We start from the raw sequence: 20,730 nt of genomic DNA, 5'->3' as shown, positions 1-20,730 counted from the left end.
TGTCTTGCGTGGAACGCACGTATCAATCGTGGTACCGAAAGCCGTGCCGCTGGTACCCAGGAACGCTCCTCGGGACCGAGACCTCTCCACTGTACAAGGTATTGCAGACTGCCTTGTTGCCGCCGGGAATCGAGAATGACCTGGGGGGTACGTCCCTCCAAACCCCTCCTGGAAGTCTCAGCTGTAGAGTGTTCGCCTCGGGTAAACTGATTGCAGACCAGAGGTTTCAGCAAGGAGGTGTGAAATACCCGAGGAATACGAAGTGTTCTGGGTAGCGAGAGTTCGTACGCCACCGGATTAATCCGACGCAGAACCGGAAAGGGCCCAATAAATCGCGGAGCCAGTTTCATAGAAGGAACCCGGAGTCTCAGGAACCGTGTAGACAACCAAACCCTATCGCCAGGCTGATACGAGGGATTGGGAGGCCGCTTCCTATTGGCCTGACTTTGCTGGAGCTGAGCAGCACGTTCCAGAGCGGAGTGAACAGAAGCCCAGGTGGCACGGATGGAAGCGAGTCTCTCCTCCAGATCTGGAACAGGTGAAACTGGTAATGTCCCTGGGAGAGACTGCGGGAGTCGAACAATGTCCCGAATAAAAACATCTGCCAAGGTAGAACCGTTAGGAAGCTTCTTGAGCGGAATAAAGTGAGCCATCTTAGAAAAGCGGTCAACCACCACAAGGATCACGGTATGACCCTTAGAAGGAGGCAGCTCGACGATAAAGTCCATGGCCACATGAGTCCAAGGAACCGAGGGACAGGGAAGCGGCCGCAGAAGCCCAGCAGGACGTGTGCGGCAGAACTTGTTGGCAGCGCATTTGGTGCATGATTTGGTGCAGTGGGGCCACCAAAAAGTCATATAGCCACAGAACTTAATTAACATAAATTAACAATGATAAACAGGTACATGTAGACAACCCAACCTTTAATCCCCTTTAGCTACTGAATCTCGTCCTGGCAGCAATCCTGTTAATAGGATTAGTTTACACAATGGAGTTCCTGCCTGTTTGGCAGCCAGGCTGGAGCCATCTCTGAGTACCTTGGGCCCCTGTATGACAGGTCATTCTGTCACAGTATGTTTTACAGTGAAGAACTGCTATATTTTCTCTTTTTGGGTTTTCCAATGTAGGGGTTCTGTCACAATAAGGGAAAATGTATCAAGATCCAAAAAGAAGTCTGAAATGGCTCTTTAACCTCTAGGTATTTGCAATATTTTGTGCTTTTCTTGTAGGATTACAATATGTCACACACACATTGACTAGGTACACCTTTTCACTAATTTGCACCCAGTGCATTATTTGTTTCCTGGATGAAAAAGATATTGTTAGACAATTACCGAAAGTTTTCCTCCCCAGATACATTGTATAATATGGTAAAGCCATGCCTGTCACTGCTTGACTGGAAATCAGTGAAAGACCAGCATGCTGTAAAATCCATCAACGTTATCATAGCTAATGCCATTTCTTTTTTTTTTCACTATGTGAATATAGCTGGGGCAACAACTTTCTTCTCTTGCATATTGTGTCATTATTCTTCTCTACTCAAATTTGGTGGGGGGGCAAAAGGGGGGAAATGAATAATCTAGGGGGGGCAATTGCCCCACTGCCTCCCCCCCTGTAGCGACGCCTATGGAGAGGAGGACTAACCCCCACACCACATTTCATCTGATCCCCTCAATCCTTTGGATATTTGTGATATTTCTTTTCCTATCCCTACTTCCTTTTCCACAGGTACCATTCCTACCATAATACCAACATTTTTGTGCCCCTGTGACCGTTTACATGTTTTGTCATGACAGCTATTGCTTCTTTCTAATATTATTTCACATGAATGTATAAATGATTGTTGGTGCCGTGCTGCAACATAGTAGAGTACTTTCATGGTGTACAGTTTTTAGTATTACTGACACTACACATGTTATGTCTGCATATTGTCACAAACTGGGTCCATACAGACGAGTGTAATGACCCAGAGTGCCCAAAGATGGAGTGCAGGAGTTATTGCGCAGTAGCGGAGTAGGACAGGGCCTGATGCCCGAGTGGGCATCTAGGGTTTTACAGCCACATACCAGCGTCCTGATATAGCATCTGATGTTAACCAGAATTTGGAGATATCCTGCAGGCACCTGCAGGCTGGGAGTATGGAAAGCTAAGCAGAGTACAGGAGAAACATAGCAAGCAAGGGGAACAGAGAAAGAAGCAAGGGACAGCGAGACCAAGCAAGAAACATAACCAGACAAGATATACATAATACAGGGTACCACAGGGAACAAGACAAGGAATACTCAAGATCTGACATGAACAGGACACCCCTCTACTGGGGATACAGGACAGGACACCCCTCTACAGGGGATACACGTTACATAACAGACTGACACACATAAATACAGGAACTAGCCTAGGACTGTATGACAACTATTGGAAAATCTGTCACATCTTATGGCCATAGTATGCTTAGCCCACCACTACGCCAACGTACTCCAATGAGGGTGGGTCCTAACGCTAAACCCTGCTTACTGAATCACTAATAAACTGAAACCAAACATTGAATCTAAACCTTTAGACTGATGACTGAGACAAACAGAACACGTGGGTGGGGTACACCTTATAAAGGGAACAGAGCTAAAGCAAAGAGCAAGACTGGAATCAAGGAATCAGAAGTACAGGACAGAGCATAGGAAAATCCAGGAATGGATTACGGCAAAGAGAGAACTGTAGCAAGGACTAGGGAAACTAAAGACATACAGCACTGCAGCCTGGATGAGGCCTGACACATATACTTGGTATGGCTGTTGATGTTTGCCCTTGAGCTACAATAAAGTGTTTTAGCTCTATGTATTGTTTTTTTTAATAAACACAATCAAGCCTATACTGACCCTTTTAGAATAACATGGACTGAGTGGGCACTCACTGGTTTCACTGGTCACCCTTCCCCATAGCATAATGCCAAGCATCAACTGGATTTATGTAGGATAAACTACTCCCTAAAAAAACTATATCACTTTGCTACAGCAGTGAGTAGCAACAAAGTTCTACTGGGACCCTGGAAGAAAAAGCGCAACCTGGCAACCCGGTTTTCCATCACACGTGCATTCTATATATCAAATCATCGCCCCCTCAGCCATAAGGCGAGAGGACCACATGTTCCCATTCTCACAGGTATTCGCTTGATTTTATCTAAAAGGCTGAGAGACTCCGTTTGTCCCCAACTCACTAAAATCTCACTCTAGAACACAGTGATGCAGAAACTCGGTTCTGCATTCCTGATAACAGTATGTGTGATCAGCTGTCAGTGGGTTACCAGAGACCCCAGCAGGGTCTGTGCAGAGTGTGCAGAGTGTCTAATGCAGGCGCCAGCATTCACACCACCTAAACACTTATTCTGGGAAGGAGCTAGGCTGTCATAGAATGCAAAAGCTCAGGATGTCCTATTAAATCCTTGTGGTAGTGTGTTCATGTTTTACAGGACACAACACTAACTCCTAAAGTCATAAAGGAGTAATCAAACACTGGCAATGACATATGGGCCCTGTAGGGTCACTTGTGTATCCAACAGTCCACATACATTTGGTTATATAGTGGAGCTAGAGGGCAAGAAGAACACCACAAAAGTCTAAAGTGCATATGATGGCTGGAGTGTCCCTTTACAAGGACATGGCAAATATCATATGCAATTTAATACATATGACAACTGAGTGTCCACTTTAAATTAATGTGTTTTTCTTACCCCTTGCAAATACATGGAGTGATTCATTAGAGCTGCCCCTATACATTTGCTCTCTTTTTCTGAACTCTACCTCTGTGGCTTGCATAAGATGCATTTGACCAAACACATCTCTTACTTACCAGTGCACAGCCAAAGGTGGTGGTAAAAACTGATGGAGTTATGGGCAGTTTGCTGCAGTGTTTTTACAAGACAAATTATTTTTATTTGTTTATTTATAGGTAAAACATGCATTAGATAGTAAAAAGCTGTGAATGGAGATATATGAGACATTAAACTATTTCCTTAATCTTAATCAATGTATCCTTCTGATTTCTAAAAAACCTGTCTGGCACCATAGTTTAACTTAAACCCCAATTATCACAGGATAATTGTAACTTCCACATAAAGGCTACAGGATTGATAAGCATGCCTATAAATGTTTGTTTGTTTGTTAATATTGCCTTGCTTGTTGCACACAGGTTCTCCATTGCATAAACAGGGATCTACCTCTTCAGTTGGTGCAGAAAAATCAAGTTCAAAGATCACTGAGGTTGGAGATGAGTTCTTGGGAGACTTTGTGGTTGGTGAACGTGTATGGGTCAATGGAGTAAAGTCTGGAGTGGTACAATACTTGGGAGAAACCCAATTTGCCCCAGGACAGTGGGCAGGAGTTGTTCTGGATGACCCAGTAGGAAAGAATGATGGATCGGTTGGTGGAGTTCGCTATTTTGAATGTCAACCATTACAGGGGATTTTTACTCGTCCATCCAAGTTGACTCGCCAGCCTGTGGCAGATGGTGCAGGAAGTGATTCTCATTCTGTGGAATCATTGACTACACAAAACTTGTCCCTGCATTCTGGAACTGCCACCCCACCTCTAACTACACGCATCGTTCCACTCCGAGAAAGTGTGCTAAACAACACTATAAAAACAGGAAATGAATAGGGATCAAATCTTTCAGACAGTGGGTCAGTTAAAAAAGGTGACAAAGATTTACGGATTGGAGATCGTGTTTTGGTGAGTCAAGATTTCCAGAAATATGTCATTTAGTGGAATGAATATATGTTCCATAGTGTCAATATGATTTCATTGAGGAATATTATGAATAAGTATCTGGGAGGCTTTTATTGAAATGAGATATTTTGCATATGATTTAAACAATGACACATTGACCTCAGACTCCTGGAGTAATGTACATTTAACCTGTATTTTATTCAAAAGCATAGGCTTGAAGAGTCGATTCTGCTACTGATATTCTAATAATGTTGTACTGTAGTCATTCTTAAATTTTGGTCCATTGACCTTTGCAAGGTGGTCCTTATGATGATTTAGGGATTGTTACAGAGTTTGAAAGTTTATGTGCACATAATCCAAAGTGAGAACAATATTTTAAAGACAGAAGATTTTAGGTACTCACAGGCACCCACAAAGGCAAGAGGCCAAAGACCGGTCATGGGTATTCATAAGTTAGCATCTAGGTAACATATATACAAGATATTTCTTAAAACCTCTATGGATATAGGGTGTTCGGTCAGGTCTCTTTAAATGGGCCTGGGTAAGCCTTAAGAGTCTTTTGTTTCACTTATCTTTTGAACCGAGATATTGGTGTATCTACTGTAGCACCATTGCCCCTCACTTTAACTACCATTATATTTATTTTACATTAAAAAATATAATGGTTATCTCAAATTGTGCCTATGTGGTACAAAATGCAAACAATAAATGATATGCCTCAGATTGGGATTGTTTTACTTGAATAAAACGCATACAAAATATCATGATACCTTTCTATCTGCTCTTTGGATGACCAGATTTGACTTTTCTGGTAATAATAGTACCAGTAATCATTCATAAAGCACATTTAAAGCGTAATATGTGCTGGTTTGCCGTTATTAGCCTATAGCTAATATAGGCCAAATTCTTAGTGTTCTTTTTTAGGTTCACAGTTACTATTTGGCTCACAAATCCCTTTGTCTCTCATCCTATCCTTGATGTCTCTCTTTCCTAGGAGCTCAGAATATTTGATGGATATGAGTGTATCACATTGTTCTACAACCCTTAAAGTTACAACGTGTAAAGAAATGTGTTCACAAACTAAATTATAAATCAAATCCAGTGTTTATATTAGTCAGTAGGTCACAGTCACATAAATAGCATTAGTAAAGATTTGCTCCTTTTCCCTCTATCCATACCCCTAAAGCAAGTGTCTTTCTTTGGTCATTTTGAATGTAAGGGGGTATTTTTTTCAAACATTGAACAGCTTATAACTAGTCCTTTGGAGGGAGGGGGTCTTTTCAGTCTGCTGTATTCTTTAACAAATTATAGCTCTATTTGTGTGATAATACATTAGGAGTGGGAAATAATAAGTGAATGTGGAAATGTTGCTGTACCTGGGCCTGTGGCTGGTAGGACTGGATTCTTAACTATGGTACTGCCCCAGCAGCATACCTGGTCCTGTGGTGTGTGGTCAATGGATGGATACGTGGGGCTGCTCTCGGTCTTAGTAGAAAAACGTGTGCCCTAAAGTGCCAAGGCCGCTAGGTCATCCCCAGTCTGGCCCTGAACGTGGCATTTATGTCAATATATAAAATAAGACTTGGGGACACACTGGCACCAGAAGCCATACTCTGAAGCCATGTCAATAATATCATGAGAAAATGGGAAATGATCTAGACTTACACTGAACGGATTAAACATTATTACCTTTATGCACTCATTTTAATGATAGAAATACAATGAATTAGCAGTTTCAGCATGTGTTGCAAGCACATTGTCTTTGTTTCCTCTTAGCTGTAAGGACAGTCCTTTTTTAAACGATCCAGCTGAACAATGTGCGGCAAGGCATCCACATTTATTTAATTTTAATGCGGTATCCTCTTACTCTTAGCTGAGAGCAAATCATCCTAACACTATGGTCTCATTAGCCACATCAAAAAGGTATTGAGAATTAAACTGTTAGCAGATTCTGTCACTTCTTAACTTTGAAACTGTACAAAGCCGAGACTGTCAATCTGTGCGCATAATCTCTGCAAGACGTTACTGTGCTTTTGTGTTGGTGTGATAATAGTACAGACAGCAATTATAATGCCTTTGTCTCCAGCCTGCTAAAGTATTTGTAGTTCTACCTAAGAGTCAACCAAAATCTTAAAGTTTATCTAAAATTCTGAGTAGGTAATTACAATTTTTCTCCAACCTTCTTACTATAATTAGCAAAAGGAACGGAAATGTATTGTTTAAGCTCCTTCAGTGTTTCCTTCATATATACATATCCCAAATGTCCCTCTTTTGGACCCAAGCCAACAGCCATGCTTCAGACCATACCCGCTAAATCGAAAGTGTCCCTCTTTGGCTTTAGTGGAAAAGATATATAGTTAAGCTATACATTGACAATGTAACTGGCAAGGTGGATGTACAGGTCCACAAGACTGATGAAAGTTGGTAAGGGGTAAGCATGAATATGTAACTCATTACAAGGTCTGAGTCAATAATCCACGTGATTATTTGGAAATAATTATTTGAAAGTGTTTGGAACATGCACTGTATGTGTAAATGAAAAAACAAATTGTTTAGCGCTTTGCATCATACATCATTGTTTAGTAAATCACATTTGACACAGAAAGGCACCTGGTTGGAAGTTTAAATTCACAATTTGATACCTTTTTTAAGGGTTTTTTGTGACTGACTGTAATGTGTGTTTTATACACAAGAATTGACTTTGTTGTATTCTAAAAAGTTTCAGTATATTTCCTTTTGTCGTGTACAATAAAATGACAAATAAAACCAACATGATTCTCTACATACTACTACACACTGCTTTTGCTAAAGTTTACTGTGTGTTATTAATATTAAACTAAATGGCTGCGTACAAGATATTTTAATGAACATCTTAGTTTCAATTTTAAGAACACGTTTGACTTGAATTAGCTACTTTCTATATGTGTTTTGTGTCTGATTTATCCAACTCTCTCATTATTATAATGCCAATTTTATTTAATATTCAATGGCATTAAAGCTGTTAATTTCCCTTAATCATGGCTTGCAGGTTGGTGGTACAAAGACCGGAGTGGTTCGCTACGTGGGAGAGACGGATTTTGCAAAGGGTGAATGGTGTGGAGTTGAGTTAGATGAGCCTTTGGGCAAGAACGACGGTGCAGTGGCAGGAACCAGGTATGCCGGGAACATAGTAAATCATTCTCACCAGGTTTTTCACATATCACACGTACACTTGTTTGCACAGGTATGTTGTCTGGTCAAAAACTAAACATAATATAATTTCTATTAATGCATTTATAATTGTTAAGCAAGCATACACTGCAAAATGGGTCTAGATTTTAAAAATCTACTTGCATAAATGCGTTGGCTTAATTAAGAAGAAGTACAAATCCAAGCCAGGAACATATCTAAGTAATAAGGAATGAATATACCAGGGAACAATACAGAGGAAAAGTAAATAAACATCCTTTGAATTAAAAAAAAAATAGGTCAGGCTGTCTTCTCCCTTAAGCGGTTAAGTGCAACAACCGAAGTAAATACCAGGCTGTATATCAAAAGAGACTTTAATTGAGTGGGTTGGGCCAAAGCTTTCATGTTTTTTACATCAAAAATTTGACCCTGCCATCTGAATGTCGCAGCTGGAATCGAGACTCATCAGACCAGGCAACGTTCTTCCACTCTTCCATTGTCCAATTTTGGTGAGCCTGTGTGAATTGTAGCCTCAGTTTCCTGTTCTTAGCCGACAGGAATGACACCTGGTGTGGTCTTCTGCTGCTGTGGCTCATCTGCTTCAAGGTTCGACGTGTTGTGCATTCAGAGATGGTATTCTGCATACCTTGGTTGTAACGAGTGGTTATTTGAGTTACTGTTGCCTTTCTGTCATCTCGAACCTGTCTGCCCATTCTCCTCTGACCTCTGACATCAACAAGGCATTCTCGTCCACACAACTGCTGCTCACTGGATATTTTCTCTTTTCTGGACCATTCTCTGTGAACACTAGAGATGGTTGTGCTTGTAAATCCCAGTAGATCAGGAGTTTCTGAAATACCCAGACCAGCCCGTCTGGCACCAACAACCATGCCACGTTCAAAGTCAGTTAAATCCCCTTTCTTCCCCATTCTGAGTTATTATGGAACTATATTGATAAAGCTGCCTTTTCAGGCTGAAATTGTAGTTAGAAGTGTTTTTTGGTTACACGTAAAAGAGAAATTGCCCTGATGAAGAAGAAGAAGAGGTTATTGTAGGAGGTTGCGCTGCCAGACATGATTGCACTTAGTCTGATAATGACCTGTAGTGTAGCAGAATAGAGTAGCGCAAAATGAATTTCCTAGACCCAGTTAAGGGTAATGTTCATGCTATACCATACAAAGACATTTAAGACAATTGTATGCTTTCAACTTTGTGGCGCCAGTTTGGGGATGGCCTTTTCTTGTTCCAGCATCACTGTGTCCCTTTCATGGATTCACAAACTTAGTCAATTAACCCCATTGAACATCTTTGGGGTGAATTTGAACACCGATTGTGAGCCAGGACTTCTTGTCCAACATCAATGCTAAATGCTCTTTTGATTAAATGGACACAAATTCCCACAGACACACTCCAAAACCTTTTGGACAGGCTTCTCATTGCATTTGGGAAACAGCCAATACAGACGAGATGTACCGTATTTGCTCGATTATAAGACGAGGTTTTTTTCAGAGCAAATGCTCTGAAAAATACCCCTCGTCTTATAATCGGGGTCGTCTTCTAATCAGACCTCAAATAGAGGTCTGATTAGGAGACTAAGATCCAGATCCCCCGCACCGCTGCAGGGGACCTGGATCCTCCTGTCGTCGCCCCCCCACACACACACACTTACCGGTGCTTCCGGAGGTGAAGTTGGCAGCGGGGGTTTGTATGCGTCCGTCGCAAATACCTTCCCCGACTGTCAGAGATCAGAGTTCAAGAGTTCCTGATCTCTGACAGCCGGGGAAGGTATTTGCGACGGACGCATACAAACCCCCGCTGCCAACTCCACCTCCTTCCGGCTGCCGCGGAATGAGACGTCAACCCGCTGGCCCGGCAATACAGCAGGAAATTGGAAGCACCGGTAAGTGTGTGTGTGTGTGTGTGTGTGTGTGTGTGTGTGTGTGTGTGTGTGTGTGTGTGTGTGTGTAGGGCATTTCTGGAATGCTTTACACCCCTATATGCCACTCTGGCACTTAGGGGGTTAAAAGGCATATTATGGGGCAGAGTGGCATATAGGGAGGTATAAGGCATTTCAGGAGGCAGAGTGGCGTTAAGGGGGCATTTAATAGTGCACTCTGCCTCCTGAAATGCCTTATACCTCCCTATATGCCACTCTGCCCCATAATATGCCTTTTAATCCCCTAAATGCCAGAGTGGCATATAGGGGTATAAGGCATTTCTGGAGGCAGGGTGGCACATAGGGGGTCAAAAGGCATACCATGGGGCACAGTGGCATATAGAGGGTTAAAAGGCATATCATGGGCCACAGTGCCATATTGGTGTGGCAAGCCTGGGGGCAGATGTGCGTAACTGGGGGACAGGTTGGAAAATACAAGAAATAAAAACAAAAAAAAAATATTTTTCTCAATCATAGCTTTTATTAAAAAAAATAGTTTACATGAATTAACATTTCCTGGTAAAACTTTTTTCCTTTAGGGTCGTCTTATATTCAGGCTTTTTCTTTTTTTCCTAAGTTAATATTCAGATTTTGGGGGGTCGTCTTATAATCAGGGTCGTCTTATAATCGAGCAAATACGGTACTTTGAGAAAAAAATATTAAGCTGATGGTCGAGATGCGTGTTTTAACATCAGAGAAGCCCAACACAAAGAAGTTAATGGGTAATTTTGTATTCAGTGGCGTGACATTTTCCATGCAGATGGACATTACATGGTGACAGAATAATACTATTTGCTTTAAGTGGAAAAGATTCCTTCGTGGAGAAACACTGCATATGTTGTAATGGGTGGGTATCCTAAAACAGCTTGTTTATGTCTTTTGGCAGTCTTTGATATACAGCCTGTACTCACTGGAACTTTATTTTCCATAAACATACCGTATATATAAGGGACTAAGGTACTAAATGTATTTAAAATACTTCCCACTGGCAGATCACATGCTCTATTATGAGTAGTCATCCTCTATTCTGAGTCATCACTAGTTTTGTTAATATATAATGAAAATTCAACTAAAAGCTCAAAGGAGGATACCAGAGAACACACAACTCACTATTATATAAGAATTAAAGCATTTATGATGTTTGATCTTTTTTACTTGACTGAAGATGTCATCAGTTGTTGGCAAATATCCAAAGGGAATGAAGTGTAAACATGGAGTACACTTATGCTTACTATATATTTAACTTTAAAGATGATGGGAGTTATAGCCTTCAAATAGACATTGCTATTTCATATAGGACTCTGGGACTTGGTTACTTTTGGTTATAGTATGCCTCCATGACAGCAGTTGTGTATAATTTGATGGAATAGTTTTGTAGCGTGCTTACTGTCTAGACCAGTGATGGGCAACCTTTTTGGCGTGGTGTGTCAAAAATCGGCAAAAAATCGAGCATAACTCGCGTGGTGTGTCACTTCGACAAAAAAACATAATTTTGCGCAATTTATAGTTTAACCCCTTCGTGACAAAGGCTGATTTTACTTTTTGTACCCTTTGTGACAATGGCTGTTTTATCGTTTCTGCGGTGTTTGTGTTTAGCTGTAATTTTCTCTTAACCCATTTACTAAACCCACACAAGTTATATATTGTTTTTTTCAGGACAAGAAGGGCTTTCTTCAGACACCAAAATTTTTTTCATATGATGTAATTTCCTATAATAAAAATAATAAAATATGACGAAAAATTGAAAAAAAACCACATTTTCTCACTTTTATTTGAAAAATCTTTTATTCATCATAAAAAACTACTGAAAAAACCTGCTAAATAGATTCTACTATTTGTCCCGAGTTTAGAAATACCCAATGTTTTTATGTTTTTTTGCTTTCTTCTACACGTTATGGGGCAATAAGTACAAGTAGCGTTTTGCTAATTCAAAACCATTTTTCTCTGAATCTGGTAATTCTGTCTCTATGTGGTATTTGGGGCATCTTTGAAGCCAGCAAATTAAATTTACCCCACCAAACCATATATTTTTGAAAACTAGACACCCCAGGGTATTTTAGATGCTGATAGTTTAACCCTTTCCATGCACTAATCCTACCACCAACCCTTGTCAAAGTTTGGGATAGTAATTGTTTTTGGTGTTTTTTTTCCACATACTTTGTACTTCAGGTGTGAAATTACAGCTCCTGGTATATGTTGCTGTCACACAACACCCCGATATGTGTCCAGCAACATCTCCTGAGTACATTGATACCCCACATGCATGGGTTTGTCAGATTGTTTGGGGGCAAAAGGGCCACATTTGGAACATGAGCAATTCAAGTTCAGTAGGAATTTTACATCTGGGTAAAGAAAAATGCTTGTACCCAACTATCAGTAGGGACAGGTTACAAGAAAGCCTGGCCTATCTCCAAGAAGGGATTTGATCTAGCACCTTAAGTGGTCCCTCATGCCACGGAATGGACACAGGGTTCACTTGACAGTGCAAATAAAAACGCTTAAAAATGGTGGAGCAAATAAAAGCTAAAAAACAGTAAATGTAACAAAAAATAAAAAAAAAATACAAAAATGGAGCAGGAACAAAAAAAAAAATTAAAAATGGGAAACTGTGTGATACAGCTTGAAGCAGTCACCGACACAGGGTGCAGGTTTTCCAGGGCAATCTGGACAGTAAAATGTGGTGTCCTTTCTTTGCCCCCTGCTGTAGCATACCCTGCATCTCTTTTGGGGATTCTGCTTCTTTGCTGTAGGGGGGATTTTAAAAATAAAATGGGTAGCCCCAATTCTGTTGGTTCCCATCACTACTTGGGGACCAGGTGCATCACGGTACAAGATACCTGAAATTACTTCGAGCTGAAACTGCAAAAAAGACAGCTTCAGCCCAGTGTCTGCTTTTTTGTGCAGCAAAAAAGCGTTATAGGTTGCAATTTGCATTAGATAAATTGCAACCTTCTTGTACCAGGCCTTTGTCTTCCTCATAATGAGGTAGGGCTGTAGGAGTTGATCTGACAGATCAACTCCACCCATGTGCTTGTTATAGGCCCTGATGCACACTGGCTTTCTAGTGACCCCAGCTCTGCCACGGACAGAAACCTCCACGGTTCTTTCATCGTGGATGGTGCTCAGCATGCACACCTCTTTTCTGTCCTTGAACTTCAATGCCAAAAGCTCCTCTTGGCGTAGAGCTGAGGTCTCCCCCTTTCCTAGCCGGGTTCGTACCAGGCGTTGTGGGAAACCCAAGCGGTTCTTTTTTATAGAACCGCAAGCTACCGTATCGAAACAATACAGCAGCTTGAACAAAGGGACGCTTGTATAGAAGTTATCTACATACAAGTGGTAGCCTTTGTTCATAAGGGGGAATATTAGGTCCCAAACAATCTTGGCACTGGTGCCCAGATGATCTGGGCAACCTGGAGGGTCAAGGTAGCTATCCTTACCCTCGTATACCCGGAAGGCATGAGTATATCCTGTCTCGCTCTCGCAGAGCTTATACACCTTCACTCCATACCTGGAGCGCTTGGAAGGAATATACTGCTTGAATCCCAACCTTCCTTTATATTTCATTAGGGATTCATCCACGCAGATATTCTTTCCAGGTGTATAAACCTCTGGAAACCTGGCAGCGAGATGGGTAATCAGGGGGCGGATTTTGTACAGCCTATCAAACTGGGGGTCCTCCTTAGGGGGGCACAGGCTGTTGTCGCTAAAATGCATGAAACGAAGAATCATTTCATACCTTTGCCTAGTTATAGTTTGGGCAAAAATGGGGGTACTAAAGATGGGGCTGGTGCTCCAGTAGGAGCGGATGGAGGGCTTTTTTATAATGCCCATTAACATTGTGAGTGCCCAGAATTTAAGAAATTCTGGCACGTCAATGGGAGTCCATGGCTGTTTTGCCCAAAAAGAATTAGGGCTAGCAGCACGGTGCTGCTGGGCATAAATGTTTGTTTGTGTGACAATGTCTCCCAAGACATCGTCTCCCAAAAAAACCTGCACAAATTGCAGTGGAGTGAATCCTGTAACATCAATATTGATGCCAGGAATTCCAGAAAAAGGAGGGATAGCTGGCTTGTACCTATTAGGCGCTACCCATGCCTCTGGTGCACTGCCACGACTACGTGTGGCAGGCGTCCTAACAGCCACAGATACATCACTAGATGTATCTGTGAACTGACCAACGTCAAAATCTGACGCTGTATCAGTGGCCTCAGAATCTGTGGCCAAAAAGGCATACGCCTCCTCAGCCGTATACCGCTGCATGGTAAGAATTGCAGCAAAAATAGTGGGGAAGGAAAGGGTTAATGGCTATAATAAAAAAAAAAAAAAACCTAAAAAAACCTAAAAAAAAAGTTAAAAAAAATGTAAAAAAAAAAAAAACCCCAAAAACAATTGCCACTATGCAAGATCACTGTTTATGCAGTGATCAATGGCAATGAAGGGGTTAATATTATATGGGTGGCTCTTATAAGAGCCTTTGGATCAATATATATATATTTTTATTAGGGAATACCTGAAATACCAGAACACACCGATCTGTCTCTCTCCCTCACTAGAAGCAAGTGAAGGAGGGGGGCAGATCCAATACTGATCAAAGGCAATGTTTAGAAAACATTGCCTTTGATTTATCAAATCATGATCACTCTTATGTCCATGACATCCAGCAACACCCCCCCCGATGATGTCATCAGGCTCCGCCCCCCGGCTTGATGGGCGCCGCCATCTTGAAACACCGCGTGTGTTTCGAAGACACCGGCACCGGGAAGGTAAGTTGAGCATTTAGGAAGCGATCGCGAGTCGCTTCCTTAGCTAAACAGGTGTTGCAAAGATGCCTCGATACTGAGGCATCTTAGCAACACCAGCTAAGCAAAGGAAGCGACTCGCGATCGCTTCCTAAACCCGTTTTTCGGCGGCGGGTGCCGCCATGTTTGAAAGACGTGCAGTCTTTCAAACATGTTTTTTTTTTGCTCCTAGGAGCGATGGGGGGGGGGGCGGGAATGTTTTTTTTGGTGTTGCTCAATGCCTCGATGTCGAGGCATTAGAGCAACACCGTTTGAGTGAAAAAATCGATCACGGATCGATTTTTTCACCCGTTTAAAGACGTGCCGGTCCTGGCACGTCAATTGTCATAATCGTCACGATTTTCAGTGACGTGCCCGGACCGGCAATTGTCACGAAGGGGTTAAACTATCTCCCAGCTCTGCCACTGTATGGAACAGTATAGAGTGATGGGAGTTATGATGTACTTTAGAGCATAATTATAAAATGAAAAATACATTGGAAATGGTACAGCATAACACCCATCACTCTCACACACTTACCAATCCACACGTATATACCAATCCACACGTATATACCAATCCACACGCATACCAATCCACACATATATACCAATCCACACACATATACTAATCCACACACATACCAATCCCCACATACCAATCCACACACATACACCAATCCACATACATACACCAATCCACACAAATACACCAATCCACACACACACCAATCCACACAGATACCCCAATCCACACACATACCAATCCACACAGATACCCCAATCCACACACATACCAATCCACACACATACCAATCCACACACATACCAATCCACACACATACACCAATCCACACACATACACCAATCCACACACATACACCAATCCACACACATACACCAATCCACACACATACACCAATCCACACACATACACCAATCCACTCTCACTGTATGCTTTCCTACCTTTCCTCTTTTCTCCTTACAGCTCCTTTTCCTGCTCTTCGCTCCTCTTCTTCTTCAGTTCTTCTGTCTTCTTCCGAGGGCACGGGGTTCAGAGGGCACGGACAGCGGTGGGCGCGGCTTCAGTGTTGTGCGCCGGGATCTGACAACAAACCCCGGCGCACAACAGCTGTTGCCGCGCGGATCGCAAGGGAGCGGTATCGGAGGTCTTTAACAGACCTCCGGCTCCCTTGAGTGATTTTAAGCCGGGTTCAAGGGAGATCCCTCAAGGGAGAGCCTGATAAGCGGCACCCGGTGCGGACCGCCCCCCGCTAGGTACGCTACTGCACGTGGCGCCCCCCCCCCGTTCCTCCAGCACAGATTCTTTCATCCTCGGCGGCCGTGCAGGAGCCGAGGATGAATCGCATGAAATCCTGCGCGTGTCACCCCAAATGGCTACGCGTGTCAGCACTGACACGTGTGTCATAGGTTCATTATCACTGGTCTAGACAATATTTTATAGTGGATAATATGGTGAGAGTATTGCAGAGTTAATTGAAAATGCAATACTGTCAGGTTGTTACAGTCTCAGCTCAGCTTGAGATGCCGCATGCCTAATTTGTAGAGTTCCTTACAAGTTATCAGTCATCTCCTGAGGGAACCATCCTTCCAGAATCTAGGATTCTATATCCACAGACCTTATGAGCCTTCTACGTGTGGAGCGGCTCTGCTTGGCAGTATGCTCAAATGTAAAAAGCATCTTAATAAAGCCAAAGAGTATTGACTACTATTAGCTAGCATTGTATGGAACTTCGGTAGCTATTGTGGCTGTTTTCAAGGCAGCTGCATATTAGCCATTGGTATGTTGTTTTTTCTAGCCCAAACTACACCATATCATAGAATTGCCAAAGTGGTGGTGGTTGAGAGGCAAAGCCATCCAAAACTTCCCCTTTAAAATGAAGTAACTGTAATGGTGAATGCAATGGTAGCTATAATGTTTTCCCAGCTCTTGCTTGGTAAACCTATTCTCACTCTGCAAGTGAATGTATAGCAATGATGACTTTACTTTTACATTTTCCAGGTACTTTCAATGTCCACCAAAATTTGGCCTTTTTGCTCCTATTCACAAGGTGATCCGTATTGGGTTCCCATCAACAAGTCCTGCCAAGGCCAAGAAAAGCAAGAGGATGGCAATGGGTGTGTCGGCACTGACACATAGCCCTAGCAGCTCTTCCATCAGTTCTGTAAGCTCGGTGGCATCATCCGTAGGTGGCAGACCAAGCAGAAGTGGCCTAGTAAGTAATCTGTCCTGTTCTTAAGTTTCTACCTACTAGTTATACATTTTTGTATTGCCCACAAAATATGTGGAAAAGTGAGTTTCAGTTTGTACCCTGGAACCTGGAAAAATACTGCATTATATGTTTTTTCTTTTTTAATAATTGTTTTATGTACCGTATTTGCTCGATTATAAGACGACCCCCCAAAATCTGAATATTAACTTAGGAAAAAAAGAAAAAGCCTGAATATAAGACGACCCCAAAGGAAAAAAGTTTTACCAGTAAATGTTAATTCATGTAAACTATTTTTTTTAATAAAAGCTATGATTGAGAAAAATATTTTTTTTGTTTTTATTTCTTGTATTTTCCAACCTGTCCCCCAGTTACGCACATCTGCCCCCAGGCTTGCCACTCCAATATGGCACTGTGGCCCATGATATGCCTTTTAACCCTCTATATGCCACTGTGCCCCATGGTATGCCTTTCGACCCCCTATGTGCCACTCTGCCTCCAGAAATGCCTTATACCCCTATATCCCATTCTGGCATTTAGGGGGTTAAAATGCATATTATGGGGCAGAGTGGCATATAGGGAGGTATAAGGCATTTCAGGAGGCAGAGTGCTCTATTAAATGCCCCCTTAACGCCACTCCAGAAATGCCCTATGCCCCCATTTAACACACACACACACCCTATACCCCCATTTAACTAACACACACACACACACACACTCTCTCTCTCTCTCACCCCTCTCTTACCGGTGCTTCCAGCCGGGGCAGCGGGTTGACGTCGGCTTCCGCTGCAGCCGGAATGAGGTGGAGTTGGCAGCGGGGGGTTTGTTTGCGTCCGTCGCGTATACTTTCCCCGGCTGTCAGAGATCAGAGTTCCCCGCACCGGTGCGGGGAGCTCTGATCTCTGACAGTCGGGGAAGGTTTACGCGACGGACGCAGACAACCCCCGCTGCTAGCCACACCTCCTTCCGGCTGCAGCGGACGTTGTCTACGCGGATCGCGTAGACGTCAACCCGCTGCCCCGGCAACACAGCAGGAAGCACCGGTAAGTGTGTGTATGATGGGGGGCGTGAGACAGGAGGATCCAGGTCCCCTGCAGCGGTGCGGGGGATCTGGATCTTAGTCTCCTAATCAGACCTCTATTTGAGGTCTGATTAGAAGACGACCCCGATTAGAAGACGAGGGGTATTTTTCAGAGCATTTGCTCTGAAAAAAACCTTGTCTTATAATCGAGCAAATACGGTATTTAAAGTGAAGGCATTGTGTACCAGCGTAAATTGCGGAAGAGTGGCCCATTGAATTTTGACATCACAGCTGTAACCTAATCCAAGGAGGTAATTTAATTTGCAATTTGGCCTAGGTGCTAGTCTGCAGTCCATTTATGATCATATGCGTACAGTAGTGACCAAGGTCTAGTATTGCACACGACAAGTAAGTGAATTAAGCAAATATTAATGGGAATACCTCAATATTAAAATATTGGATTCTTGAGTTCTTAAACTTTCTTGATCCTTTGTTTGACGCTTAATCAGCGTTAGTACATGTAAACAAAACATATCCCATGGTGCAGATCTCAAGAATACATATATATTAATTAGATTAATAATATTATTATATGTGGCAATTGACTAATTAAATGCTTGCCTGGTATAGGAGCAACCCACTGCTCCTATGTTTGAGGAGCAACCCGAATGCTGTGATGACTTATCTCCATTTGCACATAGGTTCCCAACTGTGTTGCTTTGTGCAGGTTTCCCAAAAGCACCAACAAGGAGAAGAGAGAAGTTCCAGTAAAATATTATGTAATGAAAATACAATCAAAACAAGTATCCACTTGTATTAGAAGTCTAAAAAACACACACCTCACTGCTGCGTTTTATGGATCAAGCCGGGTCAGTCTTCCCCTACAGTTGAGTCAATTCCCAATACTTCACTTCCGGGTGACGTTGCAAGGTTTCACGGATGCGCACTGACATGTTGCACCAAGATCTGGCTTCTTCAAAGTGCTGTGATCGTAGATGGTTCTTGGCCAGGGGAGCATTCTCGGGTTATCTCCATGTATTCCTCGCTTAAAAAGGAAACTTATCCAGGCCCTAAGGACTGCAGTGGGCCACTTCACCAGAAATGTATGTGTCCATGGGCTGCACTCATTTTGCATTGAGATAAAATATACAACATGACTCCTATTGTTATATAGTGAGCCAGACCCAGACGGTCGTACAGCATGGCTCCTATTCTATAGCAAGCATGACTCCTAGGATTACATAGCAAGTCAGACACAGATGGTGGTACATCCAATGACTCCAATTTCATAAACCTCAGAAAAATGTAGATAGATTCGTGGAGAGAGAGGTGCAGAAATGCTTCTCTTTCTCAGCAAATCTTTCTTCATTATGCTGCTCTCTCGGAGTACTTTCGCAAATGGGCAGAGCCACAGGTACAGTCTCTCCCCGTTCCTCCAATCAGGGGAGACGTTGTGCTCCTCCCTTTTGTAGAAGTGCTCTATGAGGCCTGGTTCTCGGTGGAGGTGACAAAGAAAGAAGCCACGGAGGAGCTGACAAAGAAATAAGAAACAAGGCAAGAGAAGAAGGAGCTACAGGAAATGAGACAGGAAAGGGAGAAAGGCCATCAGAGAAGGTAGGGAGACTCACCCCATGCACCCACCTAGGCATTGCTCCAGTACTTACATTTGGCCCATGGGCCACATGTTGGATGCAGTTGACCTAGCTGATAACCACCAGATCACCAACGATTAGAGAGGCCTTTAACTGGCCGTTTAAGGAGATGATCATGGAGGCATCCCTGAGGGATCCTATGGGCTCAACCAGGGCTGGTTCCATCAATTGGTCATGGAGCTGCCCTGATGGCTCAATGCAGCAGAGGACACACTTTGTGTTCACTTCCTCAACAGTGAAGCATAGGCAATACTGTATGGACCCTGCTATTTCTCTAATCATGGAGCCCTGTGACTCGAGGCTAACCTTGGGCATAGGATTCATCCTAAGCCTAGTTCCTACAAGTTAAACACTGTACTGTTTTAGTGTTTATGATATTGTGGAAGAACTGAAATTATTTCTTTCATTTGTAGCGCATTAGTTCTTGGACAAGAATTCTGTTTCCTGACTTTGGACAAAATGTCAAAACAAAATTGGTGCAATATTTTCAATGGCTGAGGTCCCTGTCACCTTCTGGCCTCACATTTCAACAAGATTTACTTCAAGCAGCATCCTATGGATTAGGAAGAGCCAGACTAGATTTCTTATTGTAGAATCACCAGCATTATACCAATGGATAGGCAGGTCCAGCAGCATGCTACAGCATTGAATTTCAACAGAAATGACACCACTTATTCAAATTGATCCCTCAAAATATGGAAATGATAGAACAGAAACAACAGCAGTAAAGGAGCAATGGGCAGGCCATGGCAGAAAGACATACCCAAGCACATGATATGGGACTGAATTTCCCCCAAAAAATGCTCTACAGCAAGGCTGACACTGAGTTTAGTCTCTACACTGTCTATATTGCAAGAAACTTTGGTGATCTAACCCTAACCTGTTTCTGGTTGCTACTCACAAGTTAAAATTGTGTCAGCAAACATATATGACTATGGTTATGCCTTTGCCTTGCAAATGCAGATTAGCCAGAATGATAAAGTAAACAAGAAAAGCTTCTGGAAATAATTATAGCCATAACCAATAAGACTGCCCCAGGATAACTTGTTGTACCCTCCTATACACAGTTCCTTCCCACTTTTCGCTGAACAATATTCTGAGGTTTCTTGTTCATTTAGTTTGTTTGTTTGGGGTCCCTCCTCATTTTCAGAGATTTGTACGGATGCAAGAACTATGCAAAATGTGTTAGAAAAGAAGTCCATCTGAATCTGAACACAAAAGTCTAGT

At 42.5% G+C, this 20,730-nt stretch overlaps 1 protein-coding gene and 1 non-coding gene across 2 annotated transcripts; one reads left to right on the top strand and one right to left on the bottom strand.

Annotated features, from left to right (window-relative positions):
* Positions 1-734: 734 nt before the first annotated feature.
* LOC128473727 (CAP-Gly domain-containing linker protein 2-like) lies at positions 735-16,860 on the top strand. The gene is given in 4 exon segments (XM_053455971.1): positions 735-789; positions 4,183-4,721; positions 7,747-7,871; positions 16,623-16,860. Coding segments are annotated over 4 exon segments (957 nt in total).
* LOC128476068 (small nucleolar RNA SNORA35) lies at positions 12,181-12,310 on the bottom strand. Its single transcript, XR_008347094.1, has one exon. It is a non-coding gene; the product is annotated as a small nucleolar RNA SNORA35 (small nucleolar RNA).
* Positions 16,861-20,730: the final 3,870 nt, after the last annotated feature.

Source organism: Spea bombifrons, chromosome 2, assembly GCF_027358695.1.
Source record: "Spea bombifrons isolate aSpeBom1 chromosome 2, aSpeBom1.2.pri, whole genome shotgun sequence".
Taxonomy (NCBI): Eukaryota; Metazoa; Chordata; class Amphibia; order Anura; family Pelobatidae; genus Spea; species Spea bombifrons.
The sequence above is the reverse complement of the archived record's forward strand: the minus strand, read 5'-3'. Positions and strand labels throughout refer to the sequence as shown.